General features: G+C 43.7%; 1 protein-coding gene across 2 annotated transcripts; it reads right to left on the reverse strand.

Moving 5' to 3' along the window:
- Positions 1 to 3,536: 3,536 nt before the first annotated feature.
- LOC114494593 (HLA class II histocompatibility antigen, DM beta chain) lies at positions 3,537 to 8,618 on the reverse strand. Of its 2 annotated transcripts, XM_036023892.1 has the most exons (6): positions 8,344 to 8,618; positions 7,431 to 7,712; positions 5,924 to 6,208; positions 4,418 to 4,534; positions 4,238 to 4,273; positions 3,537 to 3,896 (listed from the first exon to the last, which is right to left on the reverse strand). In XM_036023892.1, exons 1-6 carry the CDS (start codon positions 8,396 to 8,398, stop codon positions 3,880 to 3,882), a joined length of 792 nt encoding a protein of 263 aa, XP_035879785.1. In that variant the 5' UTR covers positions 8,399 to 8,618; the 3' UTR covers positions 3,537 to 3,879. The 2 variants fall into 2 exon arrangements, with proteins under 2 accessions (XP_035879785.1, XP_028365632.1); XM_028509831.2 differs by lacking the exon at positions 3,537 to 3,896 and having other exon boundaries at positions 3,923 to 4,273; positions 8,344 to 8,463.
- Between the last annotated feature and the right edge of the window lie 6,772 nt (positions 8,619 to 15,390).

Genomic DNA, 15,390 nt, shown 5'->3' on the forward strand with positions numbered 1-15,390 from the left:
AAGAAAAAGAAGATAAAAAGTGTGAACAAGAAAATGACAACAAACTCACAACTATCAACAAAGGAACTTAAAAAAAAAAGAAGAACAATGAAAACAAAAACTAAGCAAACAACTAGAACAGGAACAGAATCAGAGAAATGGACATCACATGGAGGGATTTTAGTAGGGAGGGGGAAGGGAGGAACAGGGGAGAAAGGTATAGAGAAGAAGAAGCATAATTAGTAGACAAAATAGACATTGAGAGATAAAAAATGGTATAGGAAACAGAGAACTCAAAGAATTTATATGTACAACCCATGGACATGAACTAAGTGGAGGGAATGCTGGAGGGTTGGAGGGTACAAGGCAGAGGGGGGATAGAGGGGGAAATTTGGGACAACTGTAATAGCATAATCAATAAAAAATACTTTAAAAATAAATTTAAAAAATTAAAAGACCAAAAAAAAGTGGGAGGGGAAAGTTTGGGAGAGCCAGTAAACCCCTGTCCGGGAACAATCTCTGTGGATTTGGGGGCTCTTCATTCTCTGCAGCTCCTGGGGACTGGTCTGGCTAAGAGGTAGCAGGAAGCACCAAGGTGGTGTGAGGTTTTGGGAAGGAATGTCAGGCCCTCTAGGCAAAACCAAAGTGGGGATGAGGTTAGACTCCACCCTCCTCTGTCATTCAATTTCCCCAACTTCACTTGGAAACTTGAGAAGATGATCTAAATATAATTTTCCTAAGTAAACATTGAGATTACATACCAGTGCTTGTCTGTTCCTTTCACATGAATGTGTGCATGAGTAAGGAAACAAGAGAGAACCTGGAACACAGGAGCATGCTCTCCCTCAGGAAACAACACTGAGGATACCCAACACCCACTCCTGTGTATTTGGGTTTTATTCCCATTGTCTTTAATGTTCAAAAGAAAAACCTCAAACTTGAAGTCAACAGTTCTCTAAAGTAGTGTTATCATCACTGATGGTTGAAGATTCTCCCTGCAGTGTGCATGGTCTCCTGGACACAGAGCCAGCTCTTTTGTGGTTGGAGGGCAGGGCTACATACCTTCAAAGTCAATTCCAACTCCAAGTTCAGCTTTTTTTAAAAAAAAATTATTTATTTTTAAAGAGAGGGGAAGAGAAGGAGAAAGAGAAGGAGAGATACATCAATGTGTGGTTGCCTCTTGTGAACTCCCCACTGGAGACCTGGCCCAAAAATGAGGCATGTGCCATGAGTGGAAATCGAACCAGCAACCCTTTGGTTCACAGGCTGGTGCTCAGTCCTCTGAGTCACACCAGCCAGGGCCAATTTCAGCTTTTAAAACAAACAATAGATTGAAAGGAAAGAATCATTTGTTATGCCACTTGGATTAGATAACCCAAAACCCAATTTTCTCTCTCTCTCTCTCTCTCTCTCTCTCTCTCACTCACACACACACACACACACACACACACACGTGCAGGTGCACCCCTTTTGCCATTTCAGTATGTTCCACATGCTACTGTCGTGCAGTCCTGGGGCTGGCCACTATAGCGCCTCCTCTACCTCCCTTCCAGGCACCAGTCACTCCCTTGTGTAATGACATATACATCTTCCCTTTCCTCCCTATTGTAACCTGGCACCCTGGATCCCAGGAGACATACATAGCACTTTCTGCTCCCCATCTAGATGGGAACATTCAAGGTTAGGGCAGAGAAAAGACTGCATGGGAGTCCCCAGAGGAGAACTGGAATCTACCCAATTAGTTGACCCTTTACTTTCCTCTGGGGATCTTGTCACTTCGCTTCCCACTACTGTGATCAGACCCAGACCTTCAGATGTGCAGCTTCTTCAAAAGCATCTAGGCACAGACAAGACCCAAAGCCCTACCCCCAGACTAGACTAGAATTTCAAGTGGAATTTGCTTTGTGAAACAAATAGAAACAAGAACAGTCAATGGAAAAATGAAAACAAAACATGACAAGACTTCAAACAGGAAGTTATTAAAGAAAACATAGTCAAGTAGAGGTGGATGATTATTTACATGACACCCAAGCTAATTAATTAAACACTATACAAAAACTTAAAATGAAACACAAAACTGGTGGAGATTAATTTCTGAGCCTGCACTTACTGATTAACACAGCACCCTTTCTCTTCCTACCTTCATGGCCATGCTCAGAGAATAACCATTTTGAAAAGTAACCATTTGTTACTTTCCCCTCCCATTGACTTCTTCAGTAAACTTCTTCCAGAAGAGATGCCCTGGTCACAAGGATCCTTCTGAGGAAACCATGGGTGTAGAGATCAGTTCATGGGTTGGACAAACACTGAGCACCTACTTTGGACATCAGGTCTGTATGAACAGTGCTACTCCCACTCTTACATAGGCCCCCATCAGCATAGCAACTGTCCAAGGATGAAGGGACCTAGTCCCTGTGACCAGCCCTCCCACCCACGCATAACCAGGGACATCAGCACACAGGAAGATTCCACACAGTCACCTGAACCTCACAGCTCATCAGATTCTGGTCACATGTGTCCCTGTATAGATACCCCCACTGAAACATGCCTCCGTAACTCCTGGTTCTCCCTCCACAATCCTCTGTTAGGCTAAGTTCGCCAAGTACTTATCTTCATTTCTGGTGGGGTGGGGATTTGCCTCAAGTCCAGTATCCAACTGTAATTCCAAAAACAGTGGCACAGCCCAGCTTTCTGTGTCCAGGAGGAGTCACCCTTCTCTGGACACAAACTACCTGGCTTCTGCAATTTGAAAACCAGTATCCCACAATGGCTGCCCTTTGGGTTTGAGTTAAGAGGGAACGGAGGCTGGCTCTGAGGGTGGTGTGCTCACCAGCACGAGGGGCCTCAGAATAAAACAGTCCACTTACTTCCGGCTCAGGTAAACAAACATCCTGCAAAGAATTTGTTCTTATACCTTAGGCAAGTTATTTAACCTCTTTGAAACTCACTTTCTTCATGTGTGATGTGGAGGAAGACAGTTTTTTCTTTGTGGGGCTGTGGTGAGATATTGTACAAACATAAAGCTCTTAACCCAGTACTGGGTCATGATCAGCACTCAAGCTATGTTCTCTTCCCCACTTAGGATATTGAAGAAATAACCACCAGAACTCAGATCTAAAGTTAAGCTCTGCCCCTTGAATCCTGACTATCTGAAGGTCTGTGTCAGGTTTATGATGAAGATCAAATGAAATAACCCATGTAAAGCACCCAGTGCAATGCCTGGCCCAGAAAGTTGAGTCACTATTTCGGGTTCATTTTGTGCCACTCAATGTTCTTAGTCATATTCAAGTATGAGCTCATTTAATGCTCATAAAACCTTTTATGAAGTAAGTGAAATAAACTGTTAATCCCTTCCTCTACCTTACCCTGTGACTCCATCCCACCACAGTTCAATTTCTTCTTATGAATTATAAATTTTAAAACTGCCCTAAATTCTGTCTTTCTAGATGGAGAAATGGGGGGACGACTCGTCCACTCAAGTAGGAGAGAATCAACCCCAGTCCCCAGCTCTGCCCACAGTCCCTCCCCAGTGCCTCAGGAAAAGCCAGGAAAAGCACTACTTCCACCAGAGTTTATTCCTCAGAGATATCACCAGTGACTCACGGCCCTCTGTGTCCCAGTGGGGTCCCCGGGAAGGCCTTTAGCCCTCCTCCCCAGATTATATTCACCCCAGAAATGTAGCCTTGGACAATTACTTGATTATAGAATATTCCCAGAAATGAGTGTCTCCAAGTCACTAAGGTTTACATGGGGAGGAGACTGGGAAACATAAAGAACTGGATGGAGGAACCATGAGACCCAAGAAAAATTAGAGGGTTTGAGGATGTTAGAGGGCACAGCAGCGTCACTAAGAGTTTGAATCTCCTTCTCACTTGGAGTGAAAGTTGTAGAATTCTGCCTCTAAGAAATGTGCCGACCTGCAAAAGAAATAAAAAGGAGATAATAAGGCTTCCGACCAACTTGACTCCATCATTTATCTCTATAACCATCATGTCAGAGCCCTTAGTACAGTGATACTGAAACTTCCAGAGCTACCTTCAGCCTCCTGCCTGCAGACACCCCACTGGGTAGAAGACAAGGGCAGGCTCTCCTCTTTCCTGCTCCTAATTCTAACAATGGTGGCTTAAATCATGCCGGTGGTCTGATCGTGGTGGAAGCTCACCCCTATTACAAGCACCTTAGCTGAATCTAACACTGACCCTGCAAACTTCACCCCTTCCAGAGGACCAATAGGCAAACAGACCAACACAGATATTACCTTCTGGAAAATTGGAGCCAGGGAGCACAGTATAGCCTAGGAGAGGAAAATATTTGATTAGAGGGCAGTCTTTGTGGATAAAAATATCTGGCATTATTCACAGTAATGGGAGATAGCAATGGGAGAGCCAATCATAGGGAGAAAGTGAGTAGAGATGGGGAGATCAGGAAGGTTACTCACCAGAGGAGCCAGCTCTCCGCCAGCTGAGCAAACCAAGAGAGAAGATGATGAGGCCCAGGCCTAGAGTTGCTACAGACACAGAAACCTTCACTGTCTGTTCCGGCGACAGTCCAGGTGCTACAAAAACAGAAACGTACTAGAACCAATTTCTGTTGCTCATTCCCAGAGCAACTTTATTTATTTCAACCTCCACTTAGCAGATTCAAAGGTGCTATATCGCAATTTCAAGGGTCTAGCTCACACCAACTCACTCCTCAGAACTCCCACCCTGTGAATCATTATTCCTAGCTTAACCCTGGGGGATCCCTAGAGGTAGCACCTTAGCTTCTAGTTCCTCTCTAATACGGTGGTCTTCTCAAGGCATCCTTCTTTCTTCTTTCACCCCAAACAATAAAGCATTCCTCGTTACCTCTCTATTTACCCTATGGTGACAATGTTTGTTCCATTACTTTTTCTGAGTTTTTCCCATTAAAATGTATTGCCACCTCTCCCAGCCTCCAATTGTTCTATTCTGTAAGTTGTGTCTCTTCCTGTCCACATCCAGATTTCCCATGTGTTCTTCCAGAACCTGTCTCCACCCCACTTCACAGTCCCAGAGCTGATCCTACTCTAAATCCTGTCCCACCTAGATTCCTTGCCCTTGCTAAAATGAACATCCCACAGCTAAAGAGAACTCCTTGCACAGGCTGTGAACAAGCCTTTTCCAAGAAGCCTGTTGGTTCCACTCTCCGCTTGTCATGCTGCCCAACAAGACACTCTCCCCACTGGGGGTGGGGGTGGGGTGGGGTGTGGGGGGTGGAGGTGTGGTCTCAGCAGCCAGTCTGGGATCCTGTTCCCCGGCCCTTTGTGGACATCCTTCATCTTTCTCATTTCTTCCTCTTCTCTTTCCCAAGAATTCCCAAATCTGTGTGTAACTTCTCTCCATTCCCTTAACTACTTCCGATCCTAGGGTTTGAGCAATCATGATTGGTTCCTTGTTGATTAGTCCCCAAACATGCACATCCAAGTGTTTACCAGCCATGGCTTTTCCTCCCTGACTAAGCAGCCCAAATGCAATACTACCCCACGGCAGGAGGCAGCCCCCTTTCTTCTGCAACCTTCTTTATTTCTCCCATTCCCATTCCTGATTTGACAACAGAATAGTTGAAATCTAAGGATCCTAGAATATTGCACCATACTTTTTGGTTCTGAAATCTACATCCCCTTTTCAAGACAGTCCTGCTCCCTTCCCACCCTCAGACAAGCACATGACATCAACACCACCACCATAGCAACACCAAAAATAACTAACATTACTTTCTTGTATCCTCTTGGCCCGTCCTCAGTCTTAAACCCTCCATAAGTTTCTCCAAGCCCCATTCTCATTCTTGGCATCTCCCTCTCTACCATACACCACGGACCTCTCCACATCTCACTCCCTCTGCTGAAATATTTGTGTTCATTTTCAACCACCCACTCGCAATATCTTTTTGCTTTAACCCTACTTCCCTCCTGCCATGTACTTACTCCAGTACTGAAGGATGGGCTCAGGAGCTCCAATGTGCTCCACCACACAGATGTAGGTGTCCCCAAAAGAGGGGGTTGTGGCTAAGTAGGAGAGGGTCTGGTATGTCCAGTCTCCATTAGGTTGGGCAACCTTATGGGCACTGCCATGAGGAGGGACAAGCTGCCCGTTCTTCCTCCATGTGATGGTCACATCTGCTGGGTAGAAGCCCCACACATAGCAAGCCAGCATCACGGACTCCCTCGTGTTAAAAGGAGTGGCTTTGGCTACTTGCACAGATGGGGGCCCTGCAAAGAGGGAAACATGGTCATGAAGGAGGGATGGCCTTTCCTCCGCCTTGGCGTCTTTCCTTCTTTAATTCTTCATGGATTTTGCCAAACTACTGTCTTCATCCCCACCCCAGGCCACCACATGATCCTTGAAAAGTAAGGAATCTGAATTTACTCCTGCTTTGCTCTTCCCCCCGCCATTCCTTCACTGCCCCTCCCCTTTTCCATCTCTAAAATTATGTTTGATTGCAGTAAGTATAAGCCAGGTCTGAACTGCAGGCTGTTTCAGACGTGACTGTACTTACCTCAAGCACACAAGCTAACAGTTGTCCAGGGTTGTAAGTTGGGGTTTACGTAAAGGCAGACAAAAGGCAGACTTCTGTCATCAAACCTCATTTAACAAATTAATTTGCTAAATAAAGTTCTTTTTCCTCAGATTGTTTAAGGAAACAAACCTAACTCAGGACTCTCTTAAATTTGAAATAGTGTAGTTAAAATTAATGAGAGTGTTAATGTATACATTTTTTACTAGTTCATTCTCCTAGGAGACCCATCTGCTTGTCTTTCTCTTGGTGCTTTTCAAACAAAATTTTAAAACTTGTCTTGAAGCACAGATTTCCTGGCCCACAACCCCAGATACTTTCATTCTAAGGGTCTGCAAGGCTCTCAAGGGCTGCATTTTTAACAAGTACCTTCCCCAGGCAATTCTGAGAAAGGCGGGTCAGAAACCACACCTCAAGACACAATACTCCATTCTGTGGAGATCAAGTTTCCTTTTTCCGGTCTCAAGTCATTCTCAATGCATGGGAGTAAGGGTGGGAGAGCATACATGATCAGAAGCTTTATAAATACTCCCGTGCCTGGGTCCATCCAAGACCTAGAACATCAGGTCTTGGGACAGAAAAGCATGCACAATTACAGAAAGCCATTCTGGCTACTCTGACACACCCCTGGGGGAACTGGGGGCTGTCTCCAGAGATGCCTTCCTAGGAGGAAAGCTTGTGTACTCCCCCCCAAGAGTTTCTTGTGGACTCCAACATCACCTCTCCTCCTTTATTCCCTCCCCACCCCCACCAACCACCTTGTGCCCCCTTCAGTGTCAACCTTCCCTCTATCAACATCCAGGTCCACATATTTTCTGCTCAAATCTCAAAACCTTTGCCTGCTGAGGGATCCTCCTTGGCCTCCTCTCTCTTAAATGTGCTTCCTAATAGCCCCATTGGCACCCCTCTCTCCTTACGTGTCCTTTGGGTCAGTGATCCCCAAAAAGGCTGTGTGCGTGTGGTACAGTTCTGGAGCCCCTCAGATAAGCGCTGGAGCAGGTTTTCCTGTGCATTGAGGTAAGTGGAGATGTAAGTGGCCAAGGGATTCAGCACCCCAAATTCACAAGGGGCCATTGCTTTCTGCTGTGGATCCCAGCAGGTCAGCAAATCTTTGTTGAAGGAGATGCAATATTTGAAATCCTGTGCAGTCCCATCATCATCCAGCAGACAGGTGCTTTCCACATGGGCCACAAAGCCACCTGCAGGAGCCAGAGAAGAGGGCAGGTCAGAAACCAGGCTCAGGACACCCAGGGAGCTGGGCACGTTTCCCACCTCAGGCAGCATCTACTGACCAAGCTCATTAACTGAAGTCCCCAGGAGTCCTGATTAAGGAACTCGATAGTAGTAGCAGAGGTGTTTTAAGAACCTGCTTCCTCCTTATGTGAGACTAAGGAGCAGTAGAAGACTATTTACTTGTGTAAAAATGATGATTTACCCTGGACAAGACCTTCAGTAAGCCACACTGTTGAGTGAGAAAAAGGGTCAAAGGAAAGAGTCAGCCTTGTTCTGCACTGGACGTGTTATTAAATATTCACTCCATACATATTTACAAAGCATCTCTGTGTGCCAGGCACTGTGTGAGGAGCTAGGATGCAACAAACAAGGCAGATGCGGTCCTTGCCTACGTTCCAGCAGGAGATCTGAATTATACAAATAATTACACAGCTTAATTACTATTAAAATTGCTATAAAGGTACAGTGCAAGTGCTGTCAGAGTAGATAATAGGGAGACAAACTAGTCTGGGGCATCCAAATCCAATAACAGAACGGAATTCCCTTACCAAGAAAAAGGGGCAGAGGAAGGCAGGTCCCAGTAAGGAACGTCCTTACCTGCTCCGGTGCAGCCCAGGCTGAGGCCCAGCAGCAGCTGCAGGAGTGTGGTCATGATCTGCTCTGGGAAGACCCGGAGAACGTGGTCCCCTGGACCACCTCTTCCAAGGGCCTTGAATTCTCACCTGCCCCACAAACACCAGCCCAGGTGAATGATCTCCAGACCCTGAGTGGAATATGGTATTGCTCTGGCGCCTCAATCCCCACTAAACAAGTGGTTTAGAGCCGTGCAGCCCCTAGACATTAACTTGTTCCTGATCTAACAGGGTTGTGAAATTGGCTATTAAACGGAGAGACAAATCGGCGAGTGCCTCGGCCTAGTGTCATCAGTTGCTAGGTAAATCTCATCCTGCCCTAGGCTCTAAACAACTCCTGGTCCCTTTCTTAACTTTTCCTGTGGAGCAACCAGTCTGTAGGTGGATTTCCCTGGGTGAGTGGGGAGAACACACCCAGCATTCCCAGGATGCATGTAGCCTGTCCTGCCCGCTGGTTGAACTGTTTCCTTTCAATGTCCTCCCCAAAGACAAACTAGATAACCTCCTTTGTTCCTTAAAGGGGGGTTACTTGGGAAGATATTCCATTACCCTTGGTCTGTCCTGTCACCCAGCAGATGGAGCACACAGGCCCTTCTGGGGCAGGTGGCAGAGGCAGGACTGTTGAGAAGGAAGGAAGCGTGGGAGAGTGAGGGTTCTCTCTGGCCTCAAAGCAAGACAGCAGAATAAGGAAGGCGGGTCCACCCAGGGTCAGGCACAAGGGCCTGAAAATCCCTGCCTGGCCCAGTCTTTCTTCGTCCAGCCAGTGGAGTGTCATTTCCCCCTTTCTACTTTCTGGAGCAGGAAACTCTATCCTCCTACACTCTGAGCCATCTCAGGGCCGACCGCAGTTTAACTCCACTTAAGCCCCTTAATAAATACTGCTGATGGGCCCGTACCTGAAGCTCACCTGTCTTCCCCAAACTTGAGACTCCCCTGTGTGTTTCCCCCACTGGTGCCATCTGCGCCAGAGCAGGCCCTTGCAATATGAAGCCATGAGCAAAATAAGATAAGGCTTCTCTACTTTTCTTCCCGTGGAAAAGGCAGATTTTATTTATTTATTTATTTATTTATTTATTTTTAAATCAAATTTATTGGGTTGATGTTGGCCAATAGGATCATATAGGCTTCAAGTGTACATTTCTATGATACACAATCCATATATTGCACAGTATGCCCACCACTCAAAGTCAGATCATCCCCCATCACCATGTGTGTGGCCCCCTTTATCTTTTACTAGCCCCTACCCCCTTCCCTCTGGTAACCACCATACTGTTGTCTGTGTTGATGTTTTTCTTATTTGCTAATTTATTGCTTTTAGTTTTATATCCCACATGTAAGTGAAATCCTATGGTTCTCAGTGTTTTCTGACTAACTTACTTCAGTTAGCATAATATTCTCAAGGACCACCCATGTTGTTGCAAATGGCAATATTTCATCTTTTCTTATGGCTGAGTAGTATTCCATTTTGGGAGGGGGCCCAAAACAAACTGGAATTATCTTCTGGAGAGCATCCCTTGTATTGCAGGCTTCCCTCGCTAGGTGAGTATTCTAGGAACCCATCTGTATCAGTGTACCAGCTGGCGTTTTTCTGAGAGGCTGCAATCAGTTTCAGTGAACTTATTTTGAAGACTCTTTCAAAATGTTTGCCCATTTCATAATGAGTGATTTACAAGTGCACCTGTCCACACTGCACTGAGTGTTGAGTAGTTTTTGACCAAAAACAGTATGACCCCCCCATGCCCCACCCTCCCCATTCAGCCAATCTTGCCCCAAATGACTTTTTTTGTTTCCACTGGTTGAAAAAATTCCTCAGAGGGAAACATTTAGCCAATGTGGAAGAGGAGAAACAAAAAATGGTAGAAGCACTAAAGGGCATCAAAATTGACAAGTTCAAAAACTGTTTTCAAGTATTGCAGGTTCTATTCCCAGTCAGGTTACATGCCTGGGTTGCAGGCCATGACCCCCAGCAACTGCATATTGATGTTTCTCTCTCTCTCTCTCTCTCTCTCTCTCTTCCTCCCTCCCTTCCCTCTCTGAAAATAAATAAATAAAATCTTAAAAACAAAACAAAACAAAACTGTTTTCAGCCATGGAAAAAATAGGTATATTGCATCAAATTGAGAGTACTTTGAAAGTCACTGAAGTTTAAACATGTAAAATACACAATTTTTATAAATAAATTCCTGGTTTTGGGGGGTCCCCCCCATATGTACCACATATTCTTTATTCAATCATCTATTGAAGGACACTTTAGTTGTTTCCATGCCTTGGCCACTGTAAAAAATGCTGCAATAAACATGGGGGGTGCGGTGTGCATATATCTTTGCAAATAAATGTTTCCAAGTTTTTCAAGTAGATACTCAGAAGAAGGATTGCTGGGTCATACCATAACTTTGTTCTTAATTTTTTGAGAAACTTCTGCACTGTTTTTTATAGTGGCTGTACCAGTTTACATTTCTACCAGCAGTGAATGAGGATTGCTTCTTCTCCACAACTTCTCCAACATTTGTTATTACTTGTCTTATTGAAAACAGCTATTGTAACAGGTGTGAGGTATTATCTATCATCTCACTGTCGTTTTTTTTTAATTGGTTTGTCAATCAAACTTTTCAAATGGTGGTCTGTTTTTCCCCCCTGTGGTGATTTTTATTTTATTTTATTTTATTTAAGATTTTATTTATTTATTTTTAGAGAGGGAAGGGAGAGAGAGAGAGAGAGAGAGAGGGAAACATCAATGTGCGGTTGCCGGGGGTCATGGCCTGCAACCCAGGGGTTGTACCCTGACTGGGAATCGAACCTGCAACACTTTGGTTCACAGCCCGTGCTCAATCCACTGAGCTATGCCAGCCAGGGCTCACTGTAGTTTTGATTTGCATTTCCCTAATAGCTAGTGAAGTTGAGCATCTTTTCATGTATCTGTTGGCTGTTTGTATTTCTTGGGAGAAGTGTCTATTCAGGTCCTCTGCCCATTTTTTAATTGGATTGTTTGTTTGTATGGTATTAAACTGTATGAATTCTCTATATTTTTTATATTAATCACTTGTAGGAGCTGTTATTTGCAAACATCATCTCCCATTCAGTTGGCTGCCTTTTAATCAATATTTTGTTGTCAGTTCTTTTGCTGTGCAGAAACTTTTTAATTTGATATAGTCTCATTCACTTATTTTTGCCTTTATTTCCTTTGCTTTGGAGGGTCAAATTCATAAAATGTTCTTTACAGCCAAGTTCCATAATTTTAGTACCTATGTTTTCTTCTATATAATTTGTTGTTTCAGATCTTATATTTAGGTCTTTGATCCATTTTGATTTAATTTTTGTATATGGGGACATACTGTAATCTAGTTTTATTCTTTTGCATCTGGCTTTCCAGTTTTTTCACCACCACTTATTGAAGGGGCGTTCTTTTCTCCAGTGTGTGTTTTTGGTTCTTTTGTCAAAAATTATTTGCTCATATACTTGTGGTTTTATTTCTGGGCTCCCAATTCTGTTCCATTGGTCTGTGTGTCTGTTTTTCTGGCAATATCATGCTGTTTTGATTATCATAACTCTGTAGTATAATTTTAAGTCAGGTAGTGTGATACCTCCAGCTTCATTCTTTTTTTCTCAGGATTGCTTTGGCTATGTGGGGTCTTTTGTGGTTCCATACAAATCTGATGATTTTTTATTCTATTTCTTTAAAAAATGACATTGGGACCCTGGCTGGTGTGGCTCAGTGGATTGAGTGCTTGTCTGGGAACCAAAGGGTCTCTGGTTTGATTCCCAGTTAGGGTACATGCCTGGGTTGTGGTCCAGGTTCCCAGTAGGGGGCACGTGAGAGGCAACCACACACTGATGTTTCTTTTCCTTTCTTTCTCCCTCCCTCCTTATCTCTCTAAAATTAAATAAATAAATAAAAACTTTTTAAAAAATGACATTGGGATTTTGATGGGGATTGCATTAAATCTGTATATTGTTTTGCATAATATGGCCATTTCAACTATGTTAATTCTTCTAATCCATGAACATGGAATATCTTTCCATTACCCTGGAAAAATTGATTTTTAAAAAGACTTTATTTATTTTATTTTTAGACAGAGGGGAAAGGAGGGAGAGACAGAGAGAGAAATATCAATGTGTGGTTGTTTCTCACATTCCCCATACTGGGGAGCTGGCCCGCAACCCAGGCATGCACCCTGACTGGGAATTGAACCCGCAACCCTTTGGTTTGCAGGCTGTCACTCAATCCACTGAGCCACACCAACTAGGGCTAGAAAAGATGGATTTTTGAATGGCAATTCATCCTCCTATCCCATTGTTAACTATACCACTGGTGACTTTTTCCATCACAAATTTACAACCCTAAGTTGGTTTCTCTCTGTTCCCTAACATGGCTGCCTCTTCTCACCTTGGTTTCTGAAAGCTCTTGGATTTGATTTAATAGCCAGTTAAACAAAAAAGGATTAGGAGGAAGCCCCCACCACTACACTTGTCTGTCCTCCACCAAAGTCCCTGACTCCAAGAAATTTCTGATCTTTATGAAGAAAATGGAAGGAAAAAAAAAAAACATGGACCAAAGGTAATACTGAAATGAATGAATACCAGAAACAAAAGACTTGTTTCATATAACTGAGCTTAACTGAAGGTGTGCCCATGTTTCCTGGCCACCTGCACTCTCAACCTCACCCTGGTGATAAGATTGTCCTAGACTCTAACTCTCCTAATGAACCATCAAGTACGTTGTAGTGGGCAGAAAATTGGGTGGGAGTCCAAAATTTGTTGAGCTTCTACTTTGTGACAGATTCTATACTAGACAGGTCTTTTGGAAGCTGTCTCATTTAATCTTGAAAAACCTGTTAATTGTCCTCACTTTATAGTTTTGGAAACAGGTCCAAAGATACACACCTAAGGTCTAGAGGTACACACATATACACTTGAGTATGCCGACACACTGGGTACCTCCTGGGACTAAGATAACCTCACAGCTAGTGGTGTCCTCCAGAATTCTTTCTGCTTGTTGAAACTCGGTCTCTTCCACTTTCTCTTTCAAAGTTTCTCTTTCAAAGTTTTCAAATGGCCAAATCTCCTACATACACACACACACACACACACACACACACACACTTCCCCCATATGTCCTCCATTAGGTAGGAGGAAGCCTAATCTTGCAAGAATTAGGTTTTAGGATTGTTTTTAATGTTTACAAAGCGTGGCCTAGCACAGGACTTCTCACCCACTGTGTGGCCGGCACCGGTATGGCCCTCTGCCAACACGGTGATGCTGAGAGGGATTCCCTCTGGTGCCTAGGTCTCGGTTCTGGCAGCCGAAAGAGATGTGAAACCTGTAAGGCAGCAGCCGGAAATGTAGATTTCACTTCTTTGTTAATGAGAAGACTTGAGGGTGATTTTTAGAATAAGGAAGGACAGAAAAACCCAGAGACCTGTGCTCAGCGAAGCAGTTTCTTCCTTCCCCTCTTTCTCTACTTCCCCTCAAGCCTACTTTTTTTTTTTTTACAGGCGTAGCTCTGTCTCCCACCTCTAGTCAACCCAAAAGAATATTTCAACTGCCCTGTCCATTGCTGGTGATTTGATAACTATTTACGTATCATCAGGACTGCAGAGGTTAGGGAACCCCAGCCAGCTGTCCCACACTGTCCCAATGTCACTGCCAATATGCAAGGACCCCTAGAGTGAGTCCTCCCTTTTCCATGTGCCAAAAGTATACTAACCAAGGTGTTTATGTGCAAAGCACTACAGAGAATAGGAGCTAGGAGATATGGACTTTATCTCCCATCACTTGTTATTCACTGAGAGGTCAGTTGGGGAATGAGAATAAACATCTATAAAGAAGCATTTGTGTTGAGGTGAGTAAGCAATAAGTCCAGTACACTTAAAAGAAAAAAAGAGAAATCATCGTGGATGTCCTCTCCATCGGAGTCCTCTTCCTCGAAGGACAGGGAGTCCTCTCCATCGAAGCGGCCTGGAGGTGAGCCTTGAGTATGGGGCAGGATTTGTGTCAGAGAAGAGGGAGGCGGTTGGTTCTCAGTCTTGGCATGTAGCTCCACAAGCCTGGCCATGTTATGAGGTGCTATTCCAAGTCAGCCAGAAGCCTGAGCTGGATAAAACAAAAATGAACTGCGATAATGTCACTGGCATTGCACTTTGAAGGAGACCACAAATGTGGTCTCATGCTTTTCCTGAGAGTATAGCCATAACGATAAATCTCTTCCAGGTACTTCCTAACGTCACTCCCTCTAAATTCTCAGGTTCCTCTTCTGGACAGATGGTTTTAACTCAAGCCTCCACTTTATAAACTCAAAAATTGTTCAACCTATGAATTATCTGTAATCTAAAACCAATAGTATGAGGCCACTTTTTTGACTTCTTTCAATGTCTTTTCAAAATTACACACACCTGCACCTACCAGGATCACACTACTCCGCAGTCTGTCAACCTTGCTCTGCCCCTCCTCCCACTTCCTCTTCCCTATCAGGATTCACGCTCTAGAGTCTAGACCCTGACCTTTGGGTTACAGTTGCTGTAACTAGTTCATCATCCTTCCATCCTGCAGCCAAATTACTTGAACTATTAGGGGACATTCTACATGATTTGCCACAAAAACTCTTGAATGTTATCTCCATTTTAACTATGAGAAAATGGAGGCAGAGAGAAGTAATTGCCCTTACCCAGATATGAAGTAATAAACCATAACTTGAACTCAGGATTTATGATTTTAAATCCTATACACCTCAGAATAAAATAAAAACAGTTGAAAATTGTCAATAATTTATGGGTAATAAAAACTATAATATAGCTAGAAATTAACATATAAGAACTTTATAGGAAAAAAACTTTGTTCAATTACATAAAGTAAAACCTCAAGAAATAACAGACATATCATTTTCATGGATGGGGCATCCTAAAATAATGAAAAAGCCAATTTCCCCCATACTTCTAACCAAAATGATGTCCCAACCAAAATCACAGCAGGATTTGGGGAGAACTTGATAAACTGATTCTAAAATATACATGGAAAT

Source organism: Phyllostomus discolor, chromosome 4 (genome assembly GCF_004126475.2).
Source record: "Phyllostomus discolor isolate MPI-MPIP mPhyDis1 chromosome 4, mPhyDis1.pri.v3, whole genome shotgun sequence".
Taxonomy (NCBI): Eukaryota; Metazoa; Chordata; class Mammalia; order Chiroptera; family Phyllostomidae; genus Phyllostomus; species Phyllostomus discolor.

Bases quoted from the DNA above. Each gene is read 5' to 3' on its own strand.
- LOC114494593 (XM_028509831.2), bottom strand. From the start codon at position 8,398: ATGACCACACTCCTGCAGCTGCTGCTGGGCCTCAGCCTGGGCTGCACC. The intron at 7,713-8,343 runs GTAAGGACGTTC...TGGCTCCTGCAG, and splicing joins CCTGGGCTGCACCGGAGCAG to GTGGCTTTGTGGCCCATGTG. The intron at 4,535-5,923 runs GTAAGTACATGG...CTGTTTTTGTAG, and splicing joins GCCCATCCTTCAGTACTGGA to CACCTGGACTGTCGCCGGAA.